Raw genomic sequence first — 25,620 nt, forward strand, 5'->3', positions numbered from 1 at the left:
AGCAGACCACGGGAAGAGGAGGCCATGTTCTGGGTAGCTGGACGGGAAGAAGAGGCCATGTTATGGTTGCTGAGTGTTTCAGAGATGGGTTGGTTACAGAGTGTTTACAGAGTGTTACCAGTGTATCTCTCTCAGCCCACGAAGAGTTTTTTCAGAGGTTTCAGACTGGTTTGATTTCCACATGTTCTCTCCGCCTCCGCCTTCATTTATATAGCGCATGACGAAGAGGCCGACACGCGCACTGTCGATCACGTGCATCGCCGCGTGTCTGGCGTGCCTTTTGATGGCACGTCTTTTTATGGATTGGGCACGCCTTTTGATGGCACGCCTTTTTATGGATTGGGCACGCCTTTTGATGGCACGCCTTTTGAAAGATTGGGCACACCTTTTGAGGGTGCGACTTTTTAAGGGTCCGACAAGACTCTGTAAACTGTCCCGACATTGATTCCGGTTAGTTTCTACAAGGGTCCGACAAGACTCTGTAAACTGTCCCGACATTGATTCCGGTTAGTTTCTACAAGGGTCCAGCAAGACTCCGTAAACTGTCACAACAACTGTCACAACAGTGTCTGTTACAACGGTCCTACATGACCCCGTAAACTGTCTTCTACATCGGTCCGACATGACCCCATAAACTGTCTTCTACATCGGTCTGACACGACCACACAGTGTCTGCTACAACGGTCCGACATGACCCCATAAACTGTCTTCTACATCGGTCTGACACCGCCATCCAGTGTCCTCTACACCGTTATGACACCACCATACAGTGTCCTCTACATGGTTATGACACCCCCATACAGTGTCCTCTACAACGTTATGACACCACCATCCAGTGTCTTCACCAATGGTCTGACACGACCATACAGTGTCTCTTATCCTCTTTTATTTTTATGTATTTTCTTGTTTTGTTACTCTCTCCAAACTCAAGTTGGTTAGTTCCTATCCCCCTTGAGTTTGCGGGGGGCTGTTAAAATCCACCTACTCTCCACCTACTTCACCCACTTAAACCTCCTCCACTAAACCTAACCCACTACACCACTACCACCTCACCTACTCCACTAAACCTAACCCACTACACCACTACCACCTCCACTTCACCTACTCCTTACCTACTACACACTCACCCTCTTCTATATATAGGAATCATGAATCATTGTAATAGATATAACATTAGATCAATCAATAATACAATTCTCTATTTCTCTTTATACATTCAATTTCAACAATATAAGAGTAATAAAGGTTTACACAAATATCTCAAAGATAAAAAACCTACGCTTATCTTTTAATTAACCTTGTGATAAAGGCTAGATAAATTTTCTAGTTATGATCTCTCCCAAGTGGTAATTTTGATGCTTTTTGCTCATGGGAAATTGCCAATATTGCTCTAATATTAATAGACTATTTGAAATTGGTAATATTTTTTTTAATTTTCCTATGGAAATCAATTTTTGAATGGTTCTCTATTGAAACTGTCAACGTGTTGTGTTACCAAAAAATGTTAATGACGTAGCAATTTTTGTTTTGGTGTGCATGATCCGAAATATGGTACAACCTGACTAATCCAAGATAATTGAAACTTGAGGAGCCTTAGTTTCTGTTATATTGGTAAAGTAATAGTTAGCACCCTGGAATGGATTTCTGCAACTTTGTGAAAAAAAGTAGGGCACTTGGCATTTAAAATCCCCATGTTTTGCCGATGCGAGCATGGAAAAGGCAGCAATTGGCATTTAAACTCTCACATCTTGCCGATGCGAACGTGGAAATGGCATCATACAAACTTTCATGTCTTGCTGATGCGAGCATAGAACGACACCTGGGCCAAATAAAATCACACAAACAATCTCGTATTCTTTAAAAACCCAACTCTATAGACTGTTAGACTTCTAATTATAATATGATTGGGATTATAAATTTTTTTTTAAAAAAGAGTTTATACTATGATTGGGACTTGTAAATATGTAAGTAAGAAATTCTGACTAACTAGAATATTCTTGACCCAATAACCATGTAAAAGAATTAAAACTACTTGACCCCCCCTGAAGTAAACCCTATTATAATCCACATACTGTAAATCTTGAAATTATGAAATAAGCCTTGATTAAAAAATGTAATAAGAGACTTAGAAAATATGAAGAAGAAGAACTTCGAAAAATATGAGGAAGAAGGAATATATTTCTGTTATATTCAAAACTTCTTATCTTACAAGACCAAATGACACTCCTTATAGAGGAGATATTACAAACATCATCATAACCCATTATATGCCACTTACATATTATATATTACCACTATCTACCACTATCATATTATATACATGCCACTATCTACCACCAACACCACTATCATATTCTATACATGCCACTATCTACCACCAACACCACTATCATATTCTATACATACCACTATCTACCATCAACACCACTATCATATTCTATACATGCCACTATCTACCACCAACACCACTATCATATTATATACATGAACACAATTTCCAGCACTCCCCCTCAAGCTGGTTTGAAGATATCTTCCATAGCCAGCTTGCTAGTCAGCTTATCAAATTGCTTCTTGTGTAGTCCCTTCGTTAGCACATCAGCTAATTGTTCACCTGTTGGAAGGTAGGTCATACAGATTATGCCAGCATTGATTTTCTCCTTGATGAAATGTTTATCCACTTCTATATGTTTTGTGCGATCATGTAGAACTGGATTATGAGCTATAGATATAGCTGCTTTGTTGTCACAATAGACCTTCATAGGTGTCGGGTGAGAAAGCTTTAATTCTTCAAGAATTCTTTTAATCCACATTACTTCACAGATTCCATGGGCAACAGCTCTGAACTCTGCTTCTGCACTACTTCTAGCTACCACATTCTGTTTTTTACTCCGCCATGTAACTAGGTTCCCACCTACAAAGGAGCAGTATCCGGATGTTGATCTCCTGTCTGTAACACTTCCTGCCCAGTCTGCATCTGTGTATACTTCAACTTGAAGATGTCCATGTTTCTTGAACAGTAAGCCTCTCCCTGGAGTTCCTTTCAAATATCTTAAGATCTTATAAACGGCCTCAAAGTGCTCTGCCCCTGGTGAGTGCATGAACTGACTTACCATGCTGACTGCAAAGGCAATATCAGGCCGCGTATGAGACAAGTAAATCAATTTCCCTACAAGTCGCTGATATTGTTCTCTCTCTTTGACTTCTTCAGCCTTAGCAGCTTGTAACTTCAAGTTAGGCTCGATCGGAGTCTCCGCCATCTTACAACCAAGCATACCTGTTTCTCCAAGGAGATCAAGAACATATTTTCTCTGATTAACGAATATACCTTCCTTGGATCTTGCAAATTCCATTCCGAGGAAATACTTGAGGGCTCCCAGATCCTTAATGTGAAATTCTTTTGCGAGTTTCTCTTTGAGGGCTGCTAACTCTGCTTCATCATTACCAGTTAAAATGATGTCATCAACATAAACAATCAAAATTGCAATTTTACTGTTTTTTGAATGTTTATAAAATATTGTGTGATCTGCTTGACTCTGCGAGAAGCCACAACTGATAACTGCCTTCCCAAAGCGTTCAAACCACGCTCTTGGTGATTGTTTGAGTCCGTATAATGACTTGTTCAATCTGCATACTCTGTCACTTCCAAGTCTCTGCTCAAATCCCGGCGGTAGGCTCATGAACACCTCCTCTTCAAGATCACCATTGAGAAATGCATTTTTAATGTCAAGCTGATGTAGAGGCCAATCTGAATTTACTGCAAGAGGTAACAGTACTCTGATGGAATTTATTTTAGCAACAGGAGCAAACGTCTCCTGATAGTCGATCCCATAAGTTTGAGTGAAGCCTTTAGCCACCAGTCTCGCCTTGTATCTCTCAACGCTTCCATCTGCGTTACATTTTATCGTAAACACCCATTTACACCCAACTGTTTTCTTGTCTTTGGGTAGATCAACTATCTCCCAAGTACCACTTCTCCTTAAAGCATTCATCTCCTCCATGACTGCTAATTTCCAATTCGGATCATCCAATGCTTCCTGTATATTCCTTGGAACAAACAAGTGTGAAATCCTAGATGTGAAAGCTCTATGGTTTTTAGACAGTCTTTGATAGGAGAGGTAATTTGCAATAGGATGTTTAATGCAATTTCGGACACCTTTCCTAATTGCTATAGGTACATCAAGGTCGGAAATAGAAGGAATAGGATTACCTAAAATTTCGATGCCAGAACTCGGGTGGACATTCGGGTCATTAGGATGGACATTCGGGTCATTATTCCTCAGATGAAATCGCTTCCTAGTATAAACCTGAAGCTCAGGATTTAGATCATTTTGTAGTACTTCTCCCCCTAAACAAGAATCTTCTTGACTAGGCACCATAGAACTTGGTTCTCCTAAGTGATCATTATCAGACAGATGTGGTTTTTGTGTAGGATAAATGACATTGGGGAGCGGGATAGAAATATCCCAAAAACGGTCTTCTACTCCACTTGTCTCCCCCTGAAGAGAAGTGTTGGGGAAATAGGATTTTGTTTCCACAAATGACACATCCATACTCACATGAAATTTCTTGTTTTGAGGATCGAAGCACTTATACCCCTTTTTGTTTGAGGAATAACCCAAAAAAACACATTTTATAGCACGGGGGTCAAGTTTTGAACGAAATTGACTGGGAACATGAACATAGGCAGTACAACCAAAAACTTTGGCTGGTAAATCAGAAAACAACCTCGTGTCAGGAAAAAAAGTTTTGAGACAATCAAAAGGTGTTTTGTATGTTAACACCTTTGTAGGCATCCTGTTTATCAAATAAGAGGCTGTTAAAATTGCTTCACCCCATAAATATTTAGGAACATGCATGTAAAACATTATAGCACGTGCTACTTCAAGTAGATGTTTATTTTTTCGTTCTGCAATGCCATTTTGTTGAGGGGTATCCCGACATGTAGATTGATGAAAAATCCCCTTTTTTCCCAAAAACTCACCCAACTGCTCATTGAAATATTCTGTTCCATTATCAGAATGTAAAATACCAATTTTGGTTTGAAATTGGTTTTCAATCATATTGTAAAAATTTGTGAATAAATTTTTCACGTCAGATTTTTTATTCATCAAATAAATCCAACATAAGCGGGTATGGTCATCAATAAATGTAACAAACCATCTTTTACCAGAAAGAGTAGTGATTTTAGAAGGGCCCCAAACATCACTATGAATCAAATAAAAAGGTTTTGAAGCCTGATAAGGTTTTGGCAAATAAGTAGAGCGATGAAATTTTGCAAAAATGCAACTTTCACAATGAAAAGAAGAACAATCAATCCCTTTAAATAATTCTGGAAATAAATGTTTCAGATAAAGAAAACTAGGATGTCCTAGCCTATAGTGCCATAGCATTATTTTTTCTCGAACAGAGATTGAACTAGTACTATTAAAGCTCTGAGCTTTTTTATTACTAACAGGTACTTCATCAAAGTAGTAAAGACCTTCAAGCATCCTAGCACGCCCAATCATCATCCCCGAGTTCTGGTCCTGAAATTCACAATGGGATTCAAAAAATGTAACACGACAATTAGAATCCTTAGATAGTTTACTGACAGACAAAAGATTACAGGCTAAGTTGGGGACGTGAAGAACAGCATTGAGATTAATTTTCTCAGTTAGTTTAATAAATCCTTTTCCTGCAATAGGTGAAAAACTACCATCGGCTATTCTGATTTTGTCATGACCAGAACAAGGGAAATAGGTACTAAATAAATGGGAAAAACTAGTCATGTGATCGGAGGCACCGGAATCTATGATCCACGGAGAGAAGTTTAGGCAAGAGAAGGCTTTAGGATTTCTACCTGTTTGTGCCAACAAAACACTAGGAGTACCGGTTGAGGAGTTGGATTTTATCAGCTTTAAGAGTTGATCAATCTGCTCTTTGTTGAAGGGACCTGAATCGGCTTCATTAGCGGTAGGAAAGCCACGATTCTTCTCTCCTTGTTTGCTGCTTTTCCAGTTGACAGGTTTGCCATGGATCTTCCAACACGTTTCGCGTGTATGGCGAGGCTTGTTGCAAAAATCACACCAGACTCGTGGCTTATCATCAAACCTGCGCTGGTAATTTGCAGCCTTGTTGGCCGCAGCATCGCTAATTAAAGCAGAAATTTCAATTGATTCACCATTACCTTTTTTCTTAAGCATGACGCTCCTTCGGCTCTCTTCCCTTCTGACTTCGGCAAATACTTCGCCAATGGATGGGAGAGGAGGTCTGCCAATAATTCTTCCTCGCACTTCATCGAACTCAATGTTGAGGCCGGCAAGAAACTTGTAAATACGGCTGTCTTCCACAGTTTTCTTGTGGTGGTTGCAGTCGTCAACTGATTTCCATTCGTATGTGTTGAAGATGTCAAGATCCTGCCACAACCTTTTCAACGAATTGAAATATTTGGTGACGGAATCATCTCCTTGATGAATCTCTCCCAACTTCAAAGTTAATTCGAAAACTTGAGATTGATTTCCTAGGTCAGAATACATCTGACTAACATTATCCCACAATTCTTGTGCAGTAGTATAGCACATGTAATTAGAGCTTATATCCTCCTCCATGGAATTGACCAACCATGTCATAACCATGGAGTTTTCAGCGTCCCAACTGTCGAACAGCGGATCATTAACAGCAGGAGCCTTCTTGTCACCAGTGATGTAACCGATCTTTCCTTGCCCACGGATATACATCCGGACAGATTGTGACCAGCGGAGAAAATTATCACCATTTAGGCGGATGGTGGTGATTTGGACAGAGTGAGAGTTGGACGTTTTCACCGGAATGGCAGCGGCAGGGGTTGAAGTGGTTTCGGACGTGACTTCCGACATGGCTATGACGGTTTTAGGGCTGCTGTGTTTTTTGTTGCTCTGATACCAACTTAGAAAATATGAAGAAGAAGAACTCCGAAAAATATGAGGAAGAAGGAATATATTTCTGTTATATTCAAAACTTCTTATCTTACAAGACCAAATGACACTCCTTATATAGGAGATATTACAAACATCATCATAACCCATTATATGCCACTTACATATTATATATTACCACTATCTACCACTATCATATTATATACATGCCACTATCTACCACCAACACCACTATCATATTCTATACATGCCACTATCTACCACCAACACCACTATCATATTCTATACATACCACTATCTACCACCAACACCACTATCATATTCTATACATGCCACTATCTACCACCAACACCACTATCATATTATATACATGAACACAATTTCCAGCAAAGAGAAAAATGGGTATGTCCACCAGCATAATATCCTATAAAAAAGACAAAAGAATAAGACTGAGATAGAACCTCAATTTAATTTTCATTTAACAAGGTTCAAAGCTTCCGCAGTTTTGCAACACCATTATATATATTTCCTTTAGCTTTTTATTAGTTATTTTCTTCATCTTCACTGTAACTTTTTCCTTTATTTTCTTTTGTAGAATACAGAAACTTACTTTTTTCCTTCCTATTATACATGCCATATTATTGCTATCAATTTATTTAGTGTGAATTCTTATTTTGCTGATCTAGGTTGAATGTTCTAATCCATCTGTACTTCCTGAACCTGGAAAAAGGAGGTCAATTGAAGAGCCATTTGTCAAGGTTATTGACTGTTCCCTAGATGATTTCCATTTTTAGATTTGTTGGATGTAATGAAGTTTCTTTTTGAAGCTTGTATTCTATGCTTCTGCAAAATATGCGCAGATTGAGATGCTCACTCCAAAAGACTATATTGGCCCTCTCATGGAGCTTGCCCAAGAACGACGAGGAGAGTTCAAAGAAATGAAATTTATAACTGAGATTAGAGCTTCACTCACCTATGAGTTGCCTCTGGCAGAGGTACCCGTAGGCAATTGTGTCATCCTTGTTTATTGACAACATTACGTGAATGCTATGTTCAATTTTTTGTTGATTGTCTCTTCTATATAGGTTGGCTATGTTTTTTTCTTTCTTGATTTTTTATTTTTTTTGCATTAGGTAAGTTGCATTGTGAATTTGTTTTGCAGATGGTAGGGGATTTTTTTGATCAGCTTAAGTCCAGAAGTAAGGGTTATGCTAGCATGGAATACTCTTTTATCGGGTACGTTGATGTGCTTTGGCTTTTGCAATAAATCATGCCTCAATTCTCATCTCACAAAATGTATTGTATGAAGACAGATGGAAATCCACCATCTGAAAAAGAAGACAGATGGAAACAAGGAAACAAATGGTTAAAGTTGTCTTGTGGACTTCAGGACTCAAGTGTTCAGTTTTCTCAACTGGAAAGAGTCATTCATTAGTAAAAAAAGAAAAGTCTACTTGTAGTTTTTTTTTGTTTTTTTTTGGGGAGGGGAAGCATGGCCATATCCCCCAAAGGGCGTGCTCATTTCCATAGACATGTGTTGGATACACATCTATCCATGTCCTATTTTTTTATATTTGTTTAAGCTGGGCATATGTTGGATACATTGGGAACACATGCCCATTTTTCAGGTCGTCTCATGGACATGGCAGGGTTCCTTTTTATAAGAAAAGTTTCCTTACAAAAATTTACTTTGTAGATTTATGTTTGATAAAATCATAAAAATAACTTTGTAGTTTTAATGAAGAAAAGTAAGGATGTGTTCTTTGATCTAGGTGACCAAAACCAGAGAGAGAGAGAGAGAGCCCTAAAACTCAGATCTGGCGGTCGATAACCAGTGACCAGTCAAGAGATGTAGAAGAAGACCTACCTGATCTTAAGCCCCACCGAATCTTCAGGCTCCAAAACTCCACCCATTTTCTTTTTGTTTAAACTGTGCCCTTTTTTTTTTCTCTCCACATTTTGACATGATCGCCATTCACTTGACATGATATATGAAGAAAAAAATAAACAGACCCAAAACAACGCACCAATTAAAAGACTTAATAAAATTTTATTATAATTTTTGATTTGTGGATGTTAATAGATACATATATATGTTACATGGATTCGGATACGATTATTGGGTGTAGGTGTGTGTCCAAATGCCAAGACTTCCTAAACCCTAAATATTAGGATATGTATCCGAAAGTGGAGTATGGGTACGTAAACACATCTTCAACATTTAAATACGTTGCGTATTGTATGATATTATGACATAAGATGTTGTAAATTATTAGGAATGCATTTAAAATGAAATGAGATTTAAGGAAAAAGGGATATTTTGATCTCTCATGCATGTCAAAAAGTTTTCTTTGCTACCAAATGTGAGCTTCTTTTTTAGACATCATAAAAATTTAGAGGATCCAAGTCTTAGGGGTTGTTTTGGGGTGTCTTAAATAAATGCACTTTTTGACTTTTTGGACTAAAAAGTTGAGGAAAAAAAAATAGTTGTTTGGATTAACTTCTTATGAAAAAATGTGTATTAAAAAATTATATAAATTAGTGTGTAGGAGAAGATTAAGAGTGTGAGTTGTACAACCGTACTATCGGCGTAGCTAAATTGATGCTAAGAAATGATTGGCTACTTTTCGGGCATTGCACTGGACGGTGTTGCTCGGCCCGTGGGGGCCATCACGGGTCCTGTTTTGATAATCTGAACCATTCAATATGTAGAACTCGTCGAGTACTATATGCCTATAAAAAATTACGTTGATTGGATATCGATAGCTATTTGATTAGATTAGTTTTTTTTCAATAGTTAACTATAACACCATCCATTTTTTTATACAAAGCTGATTTGATCATGTAGTTAGCGATATCCGATCAATGTAATTTTTAACAAACATATAGTACTCGACGAGTTTTACACATTGAACGGTTCAGATTATCAAAACCGGACCCGTGATGGATCCCCACAGGCCGAACAACAGTGTGTTAAAATTGCATCCCAACTGTGCAATTTTTTTTAAAAACCGCAACCACATATCTGAACCGGTCAGATCTGTCTTGTAATTTTGTATGTAAAATTAATTTTTTAATATTTTTTTTTTAGTGAATAGTGATAACTTTTTGTCTTTTTTTGGACATGCCAAACTGGGCCTTAGTAGCAGAAAACTTCTACTTGGTTGACTTTTTAAACTCAGAATGCATTTCCTTGCTCCCAAGTATAAAACTTGTAAGAAAGTCCTCCGGTCGAGGAAGAAACTCGCTCCCAACTAAGATAGAAATTTTTAAACATACCAATCTTAAATAAACAAATAAAAAACTTATTATAATATTTTTATTTACGTAATATTTATATATACATATATTTGACAAAGACAATTTGTAATCGACATCAATCTCAAATATTTATTCATATGTTGACACATATATTACAACTAAGCGAAAAAAATGATTTTTAGAATATATTTATATATTTAATATATAAAATTTATACACACTCCCTTAGGCGCCCTCAAACTTAGAAAATTTTATATGCTCTCGTTCCCACCCCACCCTCTACCTTGTCTCCCGCTTCCGCTCTTGTCCCTACTTGCAATTAAGATCCAAGTATTTAATTTAGGTTTTAAGTGTCAGACACATATTCCATACCTTACCCTTATCGTATGTAGTGGCCACAGGTACACTGAAGGTAATAGAAAAGTCCATGTAACACTTATATAGATAATAATATATATGCATGGACTTATTAGAAAATTATTTTGTTGATGTATTTGTATTGTATTGTATTGTACCTATGTCCTATGCTCATGTCCATTCTTCTTAGTTTTCTTTTGTCTTTCTGGGGTTAATGAATAAAAACCTAACCCACCTGAAAAGTATGTCATCTAAATTTGCCTTTCTTTTTTTTCTTTTTCCTTTTTTATTATTTTATATTTAAATTTATTATTATTATTTTTTACATGGCATGCATGCATCTATACCTTCTTGCTTTTTTTTTTTGTGTTATGTTTATGATTACAGGGTTTTTGTTTTTACGAATTCATCATACCATTAATAATTTCCATTCATCATCTTAACTGCCAGGTACAAGGAAAGTGATTTGATAAAACTTGACATTTTGATAAATGGTGATTGCGTGGAACCTTTGGCAACAATTGTGCACAGAGATAAGGTAACTTAGCTCGTTTTCTTGAGTTCGTCACTCTAATTCTAAAAAGTACACATAAAAAGGAAACAAGGCTTGAAGAATTGAAGGGTTGTAGGCCTTAAACTAAGAAAACTTGGGATTGGAGTGTAGAGGTTTAAAATGCAATTAAAGGAATGATGCTTACATTGAAATTTACATACATGTAGGAATAAAAAAACATTGAAATGTAAAGAAAAGCTAAAACGACGCTAAGAAAGTCATTAGGGAGGCTAAACATGGGGTTGTGATGATCTGTATCTTGAGTTAAAAATACAAAAGATGGGAAATATTAAATATCTACATATATATGAACTTTCCTGGATAAGAGAAAGAAAAGTAGAGACCTAAGCTATGTTAAACATATTAGAAATGATGATGATAAAGTGCTAGTAAAGGAATATGAGATTAATGAATGTTGGAGGCCTTATTGCTAAAGCAATTTATTGGAAACTAGTTAGAGAATGTCATGTGATTATAGAATTCCTGATAAGTTGAAAACAAAGTTCTATAGGACAATTGTAATTCCAGTTATGTTGTATGGTACAAAATGATGGAAAATAAAGAATTATTTTTTTTAAGGAAATGAGCCCCCCTAAAATGATTATTTTGAGATGGATGAATGGTTTATCCAAATAGGTATGTCAAAGTAATGTAAAGTTTGGGTTTGCTTTGGTAATTACTATTCGTATTAAGGTTCAAAGACATTGTGGTAGTTTTCCCTTTATATTTAAATATCAATGGAAAAATGATGTCGACACGTGGTTAATAATGTTTTACTTGTGATGGCTGCAGTAAAAGTGCCACACTATCTGGTGATTTCGTTAGTGTGGAAATTCAGGTTGAGTATCAGGACCACCACTTTGTGGAATCATAGCCAGAAATTAAGTCAACACCCAGTCCACTGCTCTCAAAATCAACATGGGACTATCTTGTGGGCAATGGCCCTTCTTATTAATTGCTGTAAATTTGAAAAAAAATAAAAATGATGCATACGTTTGTATTAATATCGTTAGTCAGTCGAAACTCCAAATCATATGAAACTGTAGGAAACACTATATGTAGGTGCTAAATATATGCTGAACAGGCAGAGAGGAGAAGGGGAGGGACTTGTGCTGTTGCTGTGGACATTAGTTAGATATATCTTCCAATGTCAGTAGAGAAATTGGCTCTATCGTGATATTTGATTGTTCATCTTCGTAACATTAATAACCAATATCTGTTAAAGATTCCATCAGATTTCCCATGAATACATCAAATTGTAATTGATACATAATTGAGAATTTGTGGTGAAGATGTAGGTCTTGAGCAAATAACTGGATAATTATATCTGTCTAAAGTATTTTTTGTCTATTGGAAAATGGGTACTTTTCTTTGGAGTTTGTTTTCAGTTATTCCTTGGTGGGATATGAAGGTTTGCTCTTGGCTATTTATGAATTTTCACAAGTGGCTAAACATAAAATTTATAAATATTTGATTCTTTTTTTTTTTTTTTTTGAAATAAATATTTGATTCTTAGCCTTCCACCTTTGTAGTTTCTTGAGTTCAATGTTTATGCACTCTTATGTTTATTTTCCCCCTAAAATTGTTTTACTGACAAAGTTGTGAGATTAATGCTTGATGCCTTTTTCAGTCATATGCAGTGGGGAGGGCGTTGACTCAAAAGCTGAAAGAACTTATACCACGACAAATGTTTAAAGTTCCAATCCAAGTAAGATCCATATCTTTCTTTAGTAGATAAATGGACCAGGAATTCAGCAACAACAATGATAAAGAAAAAATTTAGGAGTCTTTTGGGTACATCCTAAGTTGAGATTATAAGAATTTGTGTGGTACATTAAATTATTAATCACATAATATCCTTTATTCTAGTTACTGACGGATTAGATGTGAGCTTCAAGTCATATGTTTCTTGTTTTGTGATCCTCCTTTGCAACAAATCTTTGTCCTTTTTCTCTTTATGAAATGGAACAATCTGCAATATATGCATCCACTAGAGCCCCTTTCAATTGGCTCATAGCTTTGTCTGGAGCAGTTGAATCATGGAGCAATGTTTTGAAAACCGTACCATTGAGCTAAATGAAAAATGAATTGGGTGGACGGGTCACTGGTTCGATCATTGGGTCAAACCGGATCGAAACATGACATCATAATTATTTCATAAATATTTAAAAATAATATATAAATACAAATGTTGGCAATAATTTTTTTAAGCTAAATATTATGAATTAAAATTTGATTAGTAATTTTAACACTTTAAATTTAAAAAAAGTAATATATAACTATATAATATATTAGATATAGTTTCTTGATATGAATATTATATATATTACTATTACAATTAGTTATATAAACAAGTGGAGTGGCTCAGTGGTAACATGGGCCTTATTTATACCATAGGTCATGGTTTCAAACCTTGGCAAAACCATTTGGTACATAATTTTTAATGCAAGGAAGACAACAACATAACTGGGCCGGTTTTGGGTCAACTAGTTTGGTGGTTTAACTGCGAATTAAAGTGAATTTCATAAAATACTCCGGTTCTTTGTGCAGAATAGTTCTAGCATAGACCCGAACTGGACCAAGGACCTGTTGATGATCAACCTGTCCAACCAGCCGGTTCGGTTCGGTTTTCAAAACCATGTCGTGGAGTATGGAAAATTAGGGTTAGGTGAGAAGAATGGATTGGAAGAGAGTTTTTTTAAATAGGTTAAAGGCTAAAAATTGATCAGCCCCTTCACCTTAGCATGTATTTATATTAGAGTTCAATTTCTAGTGATTCTATATAGTTGGGTGACAAGGATTGTGTCCCCGGATTTGTTTGTGATTGTGGATTTTATCAATACTCTGTGTTTAGAGTTGGTTTTCTTGATATTGTCAGATGTATTCTTTAGCATCAGCTTGATGCTCTTTAGCTAATAAAAGTGTCATTATGTATTAAAAATTAAAAATAAAATTAGCATGATATGATTACAAGAATACCGTCGACTAAGATGAAAAAATAACAAGAAATGACACTCCCTCAAGCATGAAACTAGTTTATCTGAAACTATTGTATTATCTTGGAGACTGTTGAAGCTTCCATATCTGCCTTTTTCTTCTTTTTGACATAAATATAATTGCATAATGTAACCATCAACTTGATGGGGATCCAAAGAAGGGTGGGGGGTCAATTAAATTTGGTGGGGGCAATTAGTAGCACTCTCCATGTAACATAGCACTTCAAATTTTACAGTTCAAACGGGCAGAAAAAGTATCTGTGAGGGAAAATTATATTTTTATTGTAAAACTTTGATCATTTTGGAGTTTAATTACTATAGTATACTATAGGGATTTAGCTGCAGTTTGTAACAAGGTGGAGTACTATGTATATATTCTTTTGGTTCAGCGGTCAGGGGTGTCCAGGCCAACTTACATGCCCGTTGACTAATCCTCTCCCCGGTCTAGTCAAAGGCAGGCCATCCATGCCAGGGCTAGAGAAATTGCGAGAAATTACTTTTTTGCAACCTAGCCCCAAGAATCAAGCCCTGAGCAATTGTGTGGGGAGCACACCCACCAATTGTGTGGAGTACTATATTGACATATCTCTAAATTCAATGTTGGGGATTATAATGTAATTCTTGTTGGAACATCAAAGCTCCATGTTTAATTATAGCATGTTTTAATGAACTTTCTCTTCATTAGTAGACTTGGAAGGTCGACAGCATGAGGTGATGGTGCATATATTTACCTTACAAGTTGAACTTAGTTTTTTTATTTTTTATATATATATATATATATATATAAGAGGTTGGCTATTGTAGTTGGACGAGAAATTGTTGTGTCAACTGTAATGCTCATCATGCTTGAGCCTTGCATATAATTAGTACCTTTCTTGAATTGGCTAAATTTATTGACTCCTTCCTATGGGTTTTCCATACATTGCCAAGCAGAAAACTAGAAGAATGTAAATACAAAAAAGAAAAAAAATGAATGAGAAGACTTTGGCAAAAGAAGTTTTTTTTATTAACTGTATTTTTACATCAGCATCGACCAAACCAGAGGAGTTGTTTTGCAATGCTGTTTCAAAAAGCCCAAGAAGACCTTTGTAGCATTTCTTTCTATTGAGTTTTACACTCCAAAATTTATGAAGATCAGTTTCAGCCTGCAGGTTTCCCTTTTTTAGTATGGCAAACCATATTTCCCAATCAGTGGAAGCTGGGTCATTTATTATTCGATAAATATCATCTCAAAAAGATCTAGAAGGACGTACTCAATAGATTTTTTGGTGAATGTAGATTCCACGTAAGATGGATTTAAATTTTCACCTTTATTTTTTATTTTATTTTATTTTTTTTCCCTTTTCCAGTCCAGAAGGACCAGAACTATGTTTTTCTTTACTGCTCTCTTTATTGTGGAGGCTAAATTGATGGATTCAAGTCCTTTTCTTTTTTTCCTTTGTCCGATATGGAAGGACCATTGCTATATTTCTATTTATAGAGCTCTTTATTGAGACTAAATTTTTTAGGGCTTTTACTTCTGCTGAAAAAATGTTTGATTTTTGAAGATTAGTGTGACCTTAATGCCATATAAAAAGATAAACGAACATACCCACATGTTTTAAACAGGATTGCTTCAATTGCCAAATATCTTTTCATTTCAAACCTTGCAACTGAGAGTCCTTGGTACTAAACACCTGTTGTTTCTTTATTTCTTTTCTTTTTTTCATATTGAGCACATCATTGCTGATGTGAAGTTAATTCATTTTGTTTGTCAAAATTTGATTCCCAACTACAAGATATGTCTATACATAATCTAAAATATTCTTTTGTTAACAGATTAATGCATATAAATTGGGAATTCTTGCACCACTGTAATTTTTCCTTGGTACACTTGGTTTTAACACCGTATGTTGTTTCTTTCATGACAGGCAACCATAGGTACCAAAGTGATAGCAAGTGAATCTTTGTCCGCAATTAAGAAGGATGTTCTAGCCAAATGCTATGGTACGATGAACAAATCTGCTCCCTTTGAATGTGACAAACTTCTAACAGCATTGAAGTAATTTTGATCCCATTGGTGTAGATACTTGTGGTTTCTTACATCATAATACCACAAAATTTGATCTTGGGTTTCTCGATTGTGGGGGAGAATAATATAGAGCATGGAAAGAAGAAATATTGGATGGATCATGGCCATCTTCTAATGAGATTGGGCATTAGTCTTAGTCTTAAATTGATCATGGGCATCTCCTACACTTGGGTCTTTCAATTAGCCCAAAATACCATAAATAGCTACTGTCAAAAACTTCTAGTGACCATAAAAATCTGTAAATCCAGCAACTTGCAACATCTGGAAACCAACTTGGATATGAAAATCTTAGCAGTTTTTCCTTTGTCCTTGTTAAAAATACTGTATTATTGATTGTTATTGATTACAAGATTGTTTTATTACAATTCCTATACAATCTATATATAGAAGAAAATGTGGTAGTAAGTGTAGTGGAGGTGATAGTGGGTTAGGTGAAGTGGAGTGTGTGGTGAAGTGGAGTGTGTAGTGGAGTAGGTGAAGGTAAAGATGGGAAATTCTAACAGCCCCCCGCAAACTCAAGGAGGATAGAAACTAACCAACTTGAGTTTGGAGAGAGGAACAAAACAAGAAAATACATAAAAATAAAAAAAGATAGGAGACACTGTATGGTTGTGTCAGACCGTTGGTGAAGACACTGAAAGGTGGTGCCATAACGTGGTAGAGGACACTGGATGTGGTGTCATAACGGTGTAGAGGACACTGTATGGTGGTGTCATAACGGTGTAGAGGACACTGAAGGGGGTGTCATAACGGTGTAGAGGACACTGGATGGTGGTGTCATAACATGTAGAGGACACTGTATGGGGGTGTCATAACGGTGTAGAGGACACTGTATGCTAACCGGAATCAAAGTCGGGACAGTTTATAGGGTCATGTCGGACCGTTGGTGAAGTTGCACCCTCAAAAGGCGTGCCCAATTTTATCAAAAGACGTGCCATCAAAAGGCGTGCCCAATTCATTAAAAGGTGTGCCGGATTCATCATGGCGAGGCACGTGAGTGCCTTGGTTGGTGCGCCCGTTTGTCGGCTGGGGGTATGAGGCGCGCGATGCGCGTGGCTGCCTCGGCTATAAGACGAAGGCTGAGGCTGAGGCAGAAAACCTGCGAGAGATATTCTGAGAGAGATTTTGTAACACTCTGTTTTCGGAGAGAGATTTCTGAGAGAGATACTGTGTAACACTCTGTTGGCTAGAAAATGGCTTCATCGTCTTCCCGCGGGCTGCTCACCCTCTTTCCCGACCTCAACAAGTCAACGAGAGAAAGAACTGGTGCGGTGGCACTGGAAACTCAACCAAGCGCCCCGGAGTTTGCTCCGTTGAACTTTCCGATGCGGTCGGTGGAGCAAAGAATGGCAGTGCAGTCGGATGTGGAGGCCAATCAGTATACTCTGAAGGCATGTGTGGAAAGTATGACGGCGGTCACAAATTTGTCGAACCGGCTGCAGAGTAGGACAAATGAGGTGCAGCATTTAAACGCCCAGCTGGCTCTGCTCCAACGCATGTATAAGGATGCGCGAGCAGAGATAAGCGTGCTAAGGGCAGAAAACAATGAGCTGAAGCGGAAGGCCACTGTGATGTTCCGATTTGGAGGTCCACCGTATGCTGCAGTGGAGGAGCAGGGAGTAGTGATCATGCCCAGTGGAGTGGGAAACACGGAGGCAACACCGGCAAGGGCCGCCCAGGACGGAGGCAAGAAGAAGAGACCGGCGGCAGAGTAGAGAAGAAAAATCCCACTGTGCCGATTTGTATTGGGTTGGTTTGTTTTTTTTTTTTTTTGTGTAAAATGGTGATCGGGGTGAGCCCCGACATGAATAAAAGGAAATGAGTTTGGTGTGCAGTTTGTCTTCTTCTTCTGCCTTTTTTTTTTTTTTAATAAAATAAATAAAGAAATAAATAAAATAAAAGAAAAGAAAGAAAGTGGAGCAACGGGTGAGGTGCAATAGGTGATGATAATTGTGTGTGAGTGGAGAATAAAGAAAAGAAAAGAAAGGGGTTGTGCGACTTTTTTTTTTTTTTTTTTTTTATTTTATTCTGAAAAAGCATGCTGTGTCCCCCACCATCCAAACACTGAGCTAAACTAATGGTTTTATGAGGCATTAGTTTAATATATAGATATATTAAAATAAAAAAAAATGTGGGCAATAACGTGGGTGGTGTGTGGGTGATTATTAGAGAGAGAGAAGAAGGCCCCCCTGTTTGGTTTTTTTTTTTTTTTTTTTTTACTTTTCTTCTTTATTCTTCCGCAAGAGAGAAAGAGCTGTGGAGAGCAGAGTGAAGAACAGATCTACGAAAACAATGGGGTGGTATGGCCTTCTTGATCTCGCCAACTGTGAATGGAGGTTTCGAGTAAGGAACTCGCCGGATATCCATGGGCAGTGTTATGACATGAAGGAACTTTTCAAAGTAGGAGAAATCAGAAGCCGAGTAACCGACACATCTTCCTCCGCCGATCTCAGTAACATCTTCTCCACTGCCATTGTCCCACATGGGTTTGACAGAGGAAGGATCTGTGACTGCATTTTTTGATGAGAGAGAGAGAGAGCAATTGAAGTCAAACCCATTTTTCCTAGTGCTTCCAGCTATATAAGCACTGCCACTGGTGGTTCCAAATGCTTCCAGAAACGACGGCGTCGGACCACCGGCGAGTCTTCTCTTGCCGGCGGCGGTGGCAAGTCGTTTGGTGAGGGCATTGGGGATGCTCCAGCGAAGGAGAGAAGCGGAGGACGCCGAGTCGGCGGACATTGAACCGGACCGAGTGGACCGAGTTGCTGTGTAGAAAATAAGTCAATCAGAGAGGGACTTTGTAATAGCTAGTGATGGCAGGTATGTGTAGAAAATAAGCGGAATAGGTTGAAGTCCGGCGGGCAGCTAAGGTGAGGTTGCTGCCCGCCGGGGAAGCGAAAATATCAGGTTCTAAACCTGCTCTGATACCATGTTAAAAATACTGTATTATTGATTGTTATTGATTACAAGATTGTTTTATTACAATTCCTATACAATCTATATATAGAAGAAAATGTGGTAGTAGGTGTAGTGGAGGTGATAGTGGGTTAGGTGAAGTGGAGTGTGTGGTGAAGTGGAGGTAGGTGAAGTGGAGTGTGTAGTGGAGTAGGTGAAGGTAAAGATGGGAAATTCTAACAGTCCTAATAGAATCTAAGCCCTAACAATAAAGCCAACCGTAACTTTCTTTACTCGAGTTTCCTAAAGTTGTCATACAGTAGAAAGCAGCGTCTTTTCAATTGATAGAAGTGATAAGGAATTTGTTTATGTCAAATGCAACTTATTTTTTCAAATTAAATTTTGAATCACTTCTTGATTATTCTTGTAGGTGGGGACATTACAAGGAAAAAGAAATTGCTCAAGAAACAGGTGCAATTTTTTCCCCAAATATATTCTTGAAACTCTTACAAAATTTCTCTATACAATCTATGTTAGATGGACGTGGTTATGGGTGTCGGGTGTGGATGTGTAACTAGGGTTCCAACCCATCAATTCTCTTGTTGAAGCATATACAGACTATAAAAAAAAAAGGATAATATTTTTAATCTATTTTATGGGATAAAATGGTTTTGTAACATGAAGTGTCAAAAAATGCACTCTACGCATTTTATAGCAATTATGCAACCAAAATATATATATATATATATATAATGACAATATTAAATAAAATGATATAACAAAATTGAATCAATGGATTTGCATGCTAAGGATGTATCTGATGGCAAGTGTCAGATATACATATCCCATACCCTTATCCAAACATCAAGTATTTGACATGCGTACTTGATTTATTTTGAAGAATCCAACATAGTGTACAATGATGAGCTAATATAGTGATATCCATTATAAATGTTAGTTAATGCTCTAACGGATGGGCTATAAAATTTAATAATCATAGCTCTAGGATAGGAAGTCAAGAAAATGCTTTGTAACCATCTGGGGCATGGCCACGCAGTGTCCCAGGGGTGTTGTGATTGGTGGAGGAGGTGGGGCTCATGATTTTGTGGTAGGTGATTGGGGAACAACAGGGGGCATGATGTATGGTGATTGGTGAGAAGCATGAATACGTGGCGCCCCAAGAGCACCGAATAATTTTTCCTATCGTAGACTCTTAACAATTATTGATCCATTAAATGAGAATCATTTGGCCTTGTTACAAAACTCTAGTTAGTCTTAGTTCCATTCTAGGATTGCAGTTGTATATGCAATCCTGAAATAATGTAAATTGAATGTGTTTTTGAAGTGTACAAATGCGATTTTACATAGAAACTGATGCTACATATGCATGGACCAAGGGACTAGTTTTTCCACCGCACACCCACGTATGGAAAGGCTGATGTTATACGAAATTCATTATTTTGAGTTATTTTAGTGTGCAGTTCTGATTTTAAAGAAATGGTAGTTGTTTGGTTATATACATGTTAAAATCCACCTACTCTCCACCTACTTCACCCACTTAAACCTACTCCACTAAACCTAACCCATTACACCACTACCACCTCACCTACTCCACTAAACCTAACCCACTACACCACTACCACCTCCACTTCACCTACTCCTTACCTACTACACACTCACCCTCTTCTATATATAGGAATCATGAATCATTGTAATAGATATGAATAAACATTATATCAATCAATAATACAATTCTCTATTTCTCTTTATACATTAAATTTCTACATGGTATCAGAGCAAGGTTAAGACCTTAGTATTTCTCGCTTCACCGGCGGGCGGCAACCTCGCCTTGGCCGCCCGCCGGACCTCAACCTATTCCGCTTATTTTCTACACATACCTTGACTTCTTCAACATTTTCTTACACCCCTCCTCCGCTATGTCGGCGGCGGCACCCGCATCATCGTCTAGCCTCTATCGCCGTTCACCTCGCCTCTCACATATCCGTGGTTGTACTCTTACTCGTCGTCGTCGTTGGCGTTTCTGGCGCTGCTTTTCTGCTCGTCACTGCTGTTTTTTTCCCGATTTGCTCTCTCTCTCTTAGCCATGGATTTGGGTGTGGGGTGTAGAGCTGTGGCTCTGTTGTTGGTAGCCATGTTTGCTGGCTTGAAGGTTTCAATGGCAGCAGTGTACAAGGTTGGGGACTCCGCTGGTTGAACCATCATTGGGAATATTGATTACAAGGCCTGGGCTGCTTCCAAGACGTTTCATGTTGGAGATGTCATCATTTTCGAATACAATTTTCAATGTCACGTGTTGCAAGTGCCCCACAAAGAATACCAAGCCTGCAGAAGTGTAAGACAGTAACATGCATCTTCACATACAGCTTGGGTAATGTGTAACTGTCAAAAGCACAAGCTTCTTGGACATCCCTCTCTCTCTCTCTCCATGGACCCAACATCATCATCATGCACCCACTCTATCTCCCTCTCTCTCATCTTTTCCCACTTTCAAACCCACTTTAATCATATCTCTCCTTTCTCTTAATTTATTTCATCCACGTTCTTTCACCCTTTTCTTTTATTTTAATATATATATATATATATATATATTATTATAATATATTTTCCCTATCCCTTGTTAGTAAGCATCACCCGTTTTCCATTCTCTTATTATTATTTATTTTATATTCCACCAAAAAAAAAAAAAAAAAAAAAATCACACTACTGTTTTTCTTATCACCCATCCACAAATATTTTTCTCTATTTTCTTTATCCATTATTTTCTTTTATTTTATTTTTCTTATTAAACAAAACAACACCACAAAATACCACCAACAACATTCCACAACCTTGTCATTTTATTCATATCAGGGGATCAACCCCGATCACACTTTTACATCAAAAAAAAAAAAAAACCCACACAAACAAAAACAAAACTACCACACCCACAGTGGGATTTTTCTTCTCTACTCAGCCGCCGGTCTTTTCTTCTTGCCTCCGTCCTGGGTGGTCCTTGCCGGTGTTGCCTCCGTGTTTCCCACTCCACTGGGCACAATCACTACTCCCTGCTCCTCCACTGCAGCATATGGCGGCCCTCCAAATCGGAACATCACGGTGGCCTTCCGCTTCAGCTCCTTGTTTTCTGCCTTTAGCACACTTATCTCTGCTCGCGCATCCTTATACATGCGTTGGAGCAGAGCCAGCTGGGAGTTTAACTGTTGCACCTCATTTGTCCTGCTCTGCAGCCGGTGCGACAAGTTTGTGACCGCAGTCATGGTTTCCACACATGACTTCAGAGTATACTGATTGGCCTCAATATCAGTTTGCACCGCCATTTTTTGCTCCACCGACCGCATCGGAAAGTTCAACGGAGCAAAACCAGAGGTGTTTGGTTGAGGTTCACTGGCCACCGCACCAGTTATTTCTCTTGTGGGCTCGTTCAGTTCTGGAAAGAGCGTGAGCAGACCACGGGAAGAGGAGGCCATGTTTTGGGTAGCTGGACGGGAAGAAGAGGCCATGTTGCTGAGTGTTTCAGAGACGGGTTGGTTATAGAGTATTACAGAGTTTCTCTCTCAGTCAAGGAAGAGTTTTTCAGAAGATTTTAGCAAGTTTTCTGCCTCAGCCTCCGCATTGATTTATATAGAACATGACAAAGAGGCCGACACGCGCACTGTCGCTCACGTGCCTCGCCGCGTCTCCGGCTCACCTTTTGATGGCTCGACGCTTTCTGTCGGGCACGACTTTTGATGAAGTGGGCGCGCCTTTTGAGGGCGTAACTTTTGATGGCACGCCTTTTTATGGATTGGGCACGCCTTTTGATGGCACGCCTTTTGACAGATTGGGCACACCTTTTGAGGGTGCGACTTTTTAAGGGTCCGACAAGACTCTGTAAACTGTCCCGACATAGATTCCGGTTAGTTTCTACAAGGGTCCGACAAGACTCTGTAAACTGTCCCGACATAGATTCCGGTTAGTTTCTACAAGGGTCCGACAAGACTCTGTAAACTGTCCCGACATTGTTTCCGGTTAATTTCTACATGGGTCCGACAAGACTCTGTAAACTGTCCCGACATTGATTCCGGTTAGCTCCTTTATGGGTCCGACAAGACTCTGTAAACTGTCCCGACATTGATTCCGGTTAGCTCCTTCATGGGTCCGACAAGACTCTGTAAACTGTCCCGACATTGATTCCGGTTAGTTTCTACAAGGGTCCAGTAAGACTCCGTAAACTGTCACAACAACTGTCACAACATTGTCTGCTACAACGGTCCGACATGACCCCATAAACTGTCTTCTACATCGGTCTGACACCGCCATCCAGTGTCTTCTACACCGTTATGACAACACCATACAGTGTCCTCTACATGGTTATGACACCCCCATACAGTGTCCTCTACAACGTTATGACACCACCATCCAGTGTCTTCACCAATGGTCTGACACGACCATACAGTGTCTCTTATCCTCTTTTATTTTTATGTATTTTCTTGTTTTGTTACTCTCTCCAAACTCAAGTTGGTTAGTTCTTATCCCCCTTGAGTTTGCGGGGGGCTGTTAAAATCCACCTACTCTCCACCTACTTCACCCACTTAAACCTACTCCACTAAACCTAACCCACTACACCACTACCACCTCACCTACTCCACTAAACCTAACCCACTACACCACTACCACCTCCACTTCACCTACTCCTTACCTACTACACACTCACCCTCTTCTATATATAGGAATCATGAATCATTGTAATAGATATAACATTAGATCAATCAATAATACAATTCTCTATTTCTCTTTATACATTAAATTTCTACAATACACAATATATTTTCAAATTTTCAATCTCAATTATGATTGAACTTGAAATGTGTGATTCAATACATCTGATCATAGTTAATGACCAAAACTACTGATTTTTGCATTTCTCTTCTCTTTCATTCTCATTAAAGGAAAACTCTATTCATAATAATGTGGCAATAGCAGTTTGTAAATAAAATTATCTTCACGGATGTTTTGTTTTAAAGTAAAAGGTTCATAGTGAGCCACATAATTCTGTGTATGAAAATTTTGTATGAATTTTCTGTTTGTATATTCATTACTCTTCATTAAAACATGGAGAACCTGTTGATATCTTCTTGCAAACTGATTCTCTCTCTGTCTCTGTCTCTGTCTCTGTTTTGTATCAGGCTGAGGGAAAGAAGAGAATGAAGGCAATTGGCAAAGTCGATGTGCCTCAAGAAGCATTCATGGCTGTATTAAAACTGGAGAAGGAGGTGTTGTGATCAATTTTAGTTGACACAACTTGTGACACTATTGTCTATCGACAGGTACATACATTTAAAAGCTAAATTTCTTGTGGGAAAAGATTCAAGCAAGCAAGTGTTTAGTAGTTTGAAGCAGACAGCTTTGTCTAGCAATTCAAATGCATGTAAAACCTTTGACAAGTTGCAAACAACTGAATCCAACACCAAAGCATATATAGATATCATTTCAAAGCATTGAGGCAAGTAAGTGCATCGGCTTCTACCTTTGCAATCTGTATACTCGCACATTTTTTCATCGAAAGAATTTTTTCTTGGGGTTTGAACTGGGATTTTGCTGACCCTTAAAGGGTCTGGTGCTTTTCCGCTGATAATGCTGCAGGTTTACTGAAGTTGGTTCTAATGTTGACTGGACTTTCAGAGGTCAGCCTATCCCGGTGGCCGGGACCTTTTAAGCCGGCTCACTGGGTTGAAGGTTTGAATCTTGCTGACTGCAACTGCTTCATTCCCTAGAATGATTGATGAACAGTACCCAAAAAAATGAAAAATGAAAAATAAAAATGTTGATTGGGCTATGAACTGGCCAGTTATGTAGAGCTGCAACTTTTGTTTGAGGTCAACTTTGTGAAGTTATCAAGCACATTACTAGTCATTTTTCTGTTTTTTTTTTCTTCCCTTTTTTCTTCTTTCTTTCTGTGTGGTTGTTTAGTATTCATCATGTTCTTCCTTCACAGTAGCAAAATAGTTTGCTTTGCTTTTTCAAGAAGTGAAATGCTACGTCTCCGTTTTATATCTTGGTTTTTTTCATTTTTTAAGCTCTGTTTGTTTCGACAATTGAATGAAAAATAAGTAAAATATTTAAAAAGAATATATATTTGTTGTTATAGAAAGCTGACTTCCAACTCGGTTTTTTCAGCATATTCATTAGCTTTTATCCAATACATATAATAGAAAATTGTCGTTGTCAACCCAACATTGAAATGCTTGATCCAAAAAACACAAAAAACAAAAAAAAAAACCATTGAAATGAAAAATTAATTTACATGAAAATTTTTTTAGATGCAAGTCCCAATTAACAATTATAATTCGAGTCCTAATAGATACTGATGAAGTGTGAATTATGTAGCCAGACGGGATGCAAAAGAATTGACAATTACGCCTTTGATATCAATTTGGGCCTTTTGTTATACCATACAGTGTAATAATTGTGTACAATCTCTCTCTTTAATATAATTCTACTTTCAAAATCAATTTTTCCCTGGAGACAAACATGGCAAAGAGTTCTTCAAACTCAACAGACAAACATACTCCACCCAAAAAAGAAAGAAACATGGCA

General features: G+C 37.9%; 1 protein-coding gene across 13 annotated transcripts in view; it reads left to right on the plus strand.

The window, feature by feature from the left end:
* Positions 1–25,076, plus strand: part of LOC114265197 (Small GTP-binding protein) — a 47,001-nt gene extending 21,925 nt beyond the window's left edge. For 4 of the 13 annotated variants that reach the window (XM_082923536.1, XM_082923553.1, XM_082923568.1 and 1 more), the window contains 8 exons: positions 7,580–7,651; positions 7,754–7,888; positions 8,056–8,129; positions 10,962–11,049; positions 12,695–12,772; positions 15,971–16,046; positions 19,457–19,497; positions 24,210–24,610. In XM_082923536.1, coding sequence (XP_082779662.1) covers positions 7,580–7,651; positions 7,754–7,888; positions 8,056–8,129; positions 10,962–11,049; positions 12,695–12,772; positions 15,971–16,046; positions 19,457–19,497; positions 24,210–24,305 — 660 coding nt within the window. In that variant the 3' untranslated portion in view covers positions 24,306–24,610. Of the gene's footprint in view, positions 1–7,579; positions 7,652–7,753; positions 7,889–8,055; positions 8,130–10,961; positions 11,050–12,694; positions 12,773–15,970; positions 16,047–19,456; positions 19,498–24,209; positions 24,611–24,634 lie in introns of those variants that run through there. The other 9 variants (XR_014365916.1, XR_014365919.1, XR_014365917.1 and 6 more) reach the window with 8 other exon arrangements.
* The last annotated feature ends 544 nt before the right edge of the window (positions 25,077–25,620 follow it).

Source organism: Camellia sinensis, chromosome 1 (genome assembly GCF_055761805.1).
Source record: "Camellia sinensis isolate YWXY chromosome 1, ASM5576180v1, whole genome shotgun sequence".
Classification (NCBI taxonomy): domain Eukaryota; kingdom Viridiplantae; phylum Streptophyta; class Magnoliopsida; order Ericales; family Theaceae; genus Camellia; species Camellia sinensis.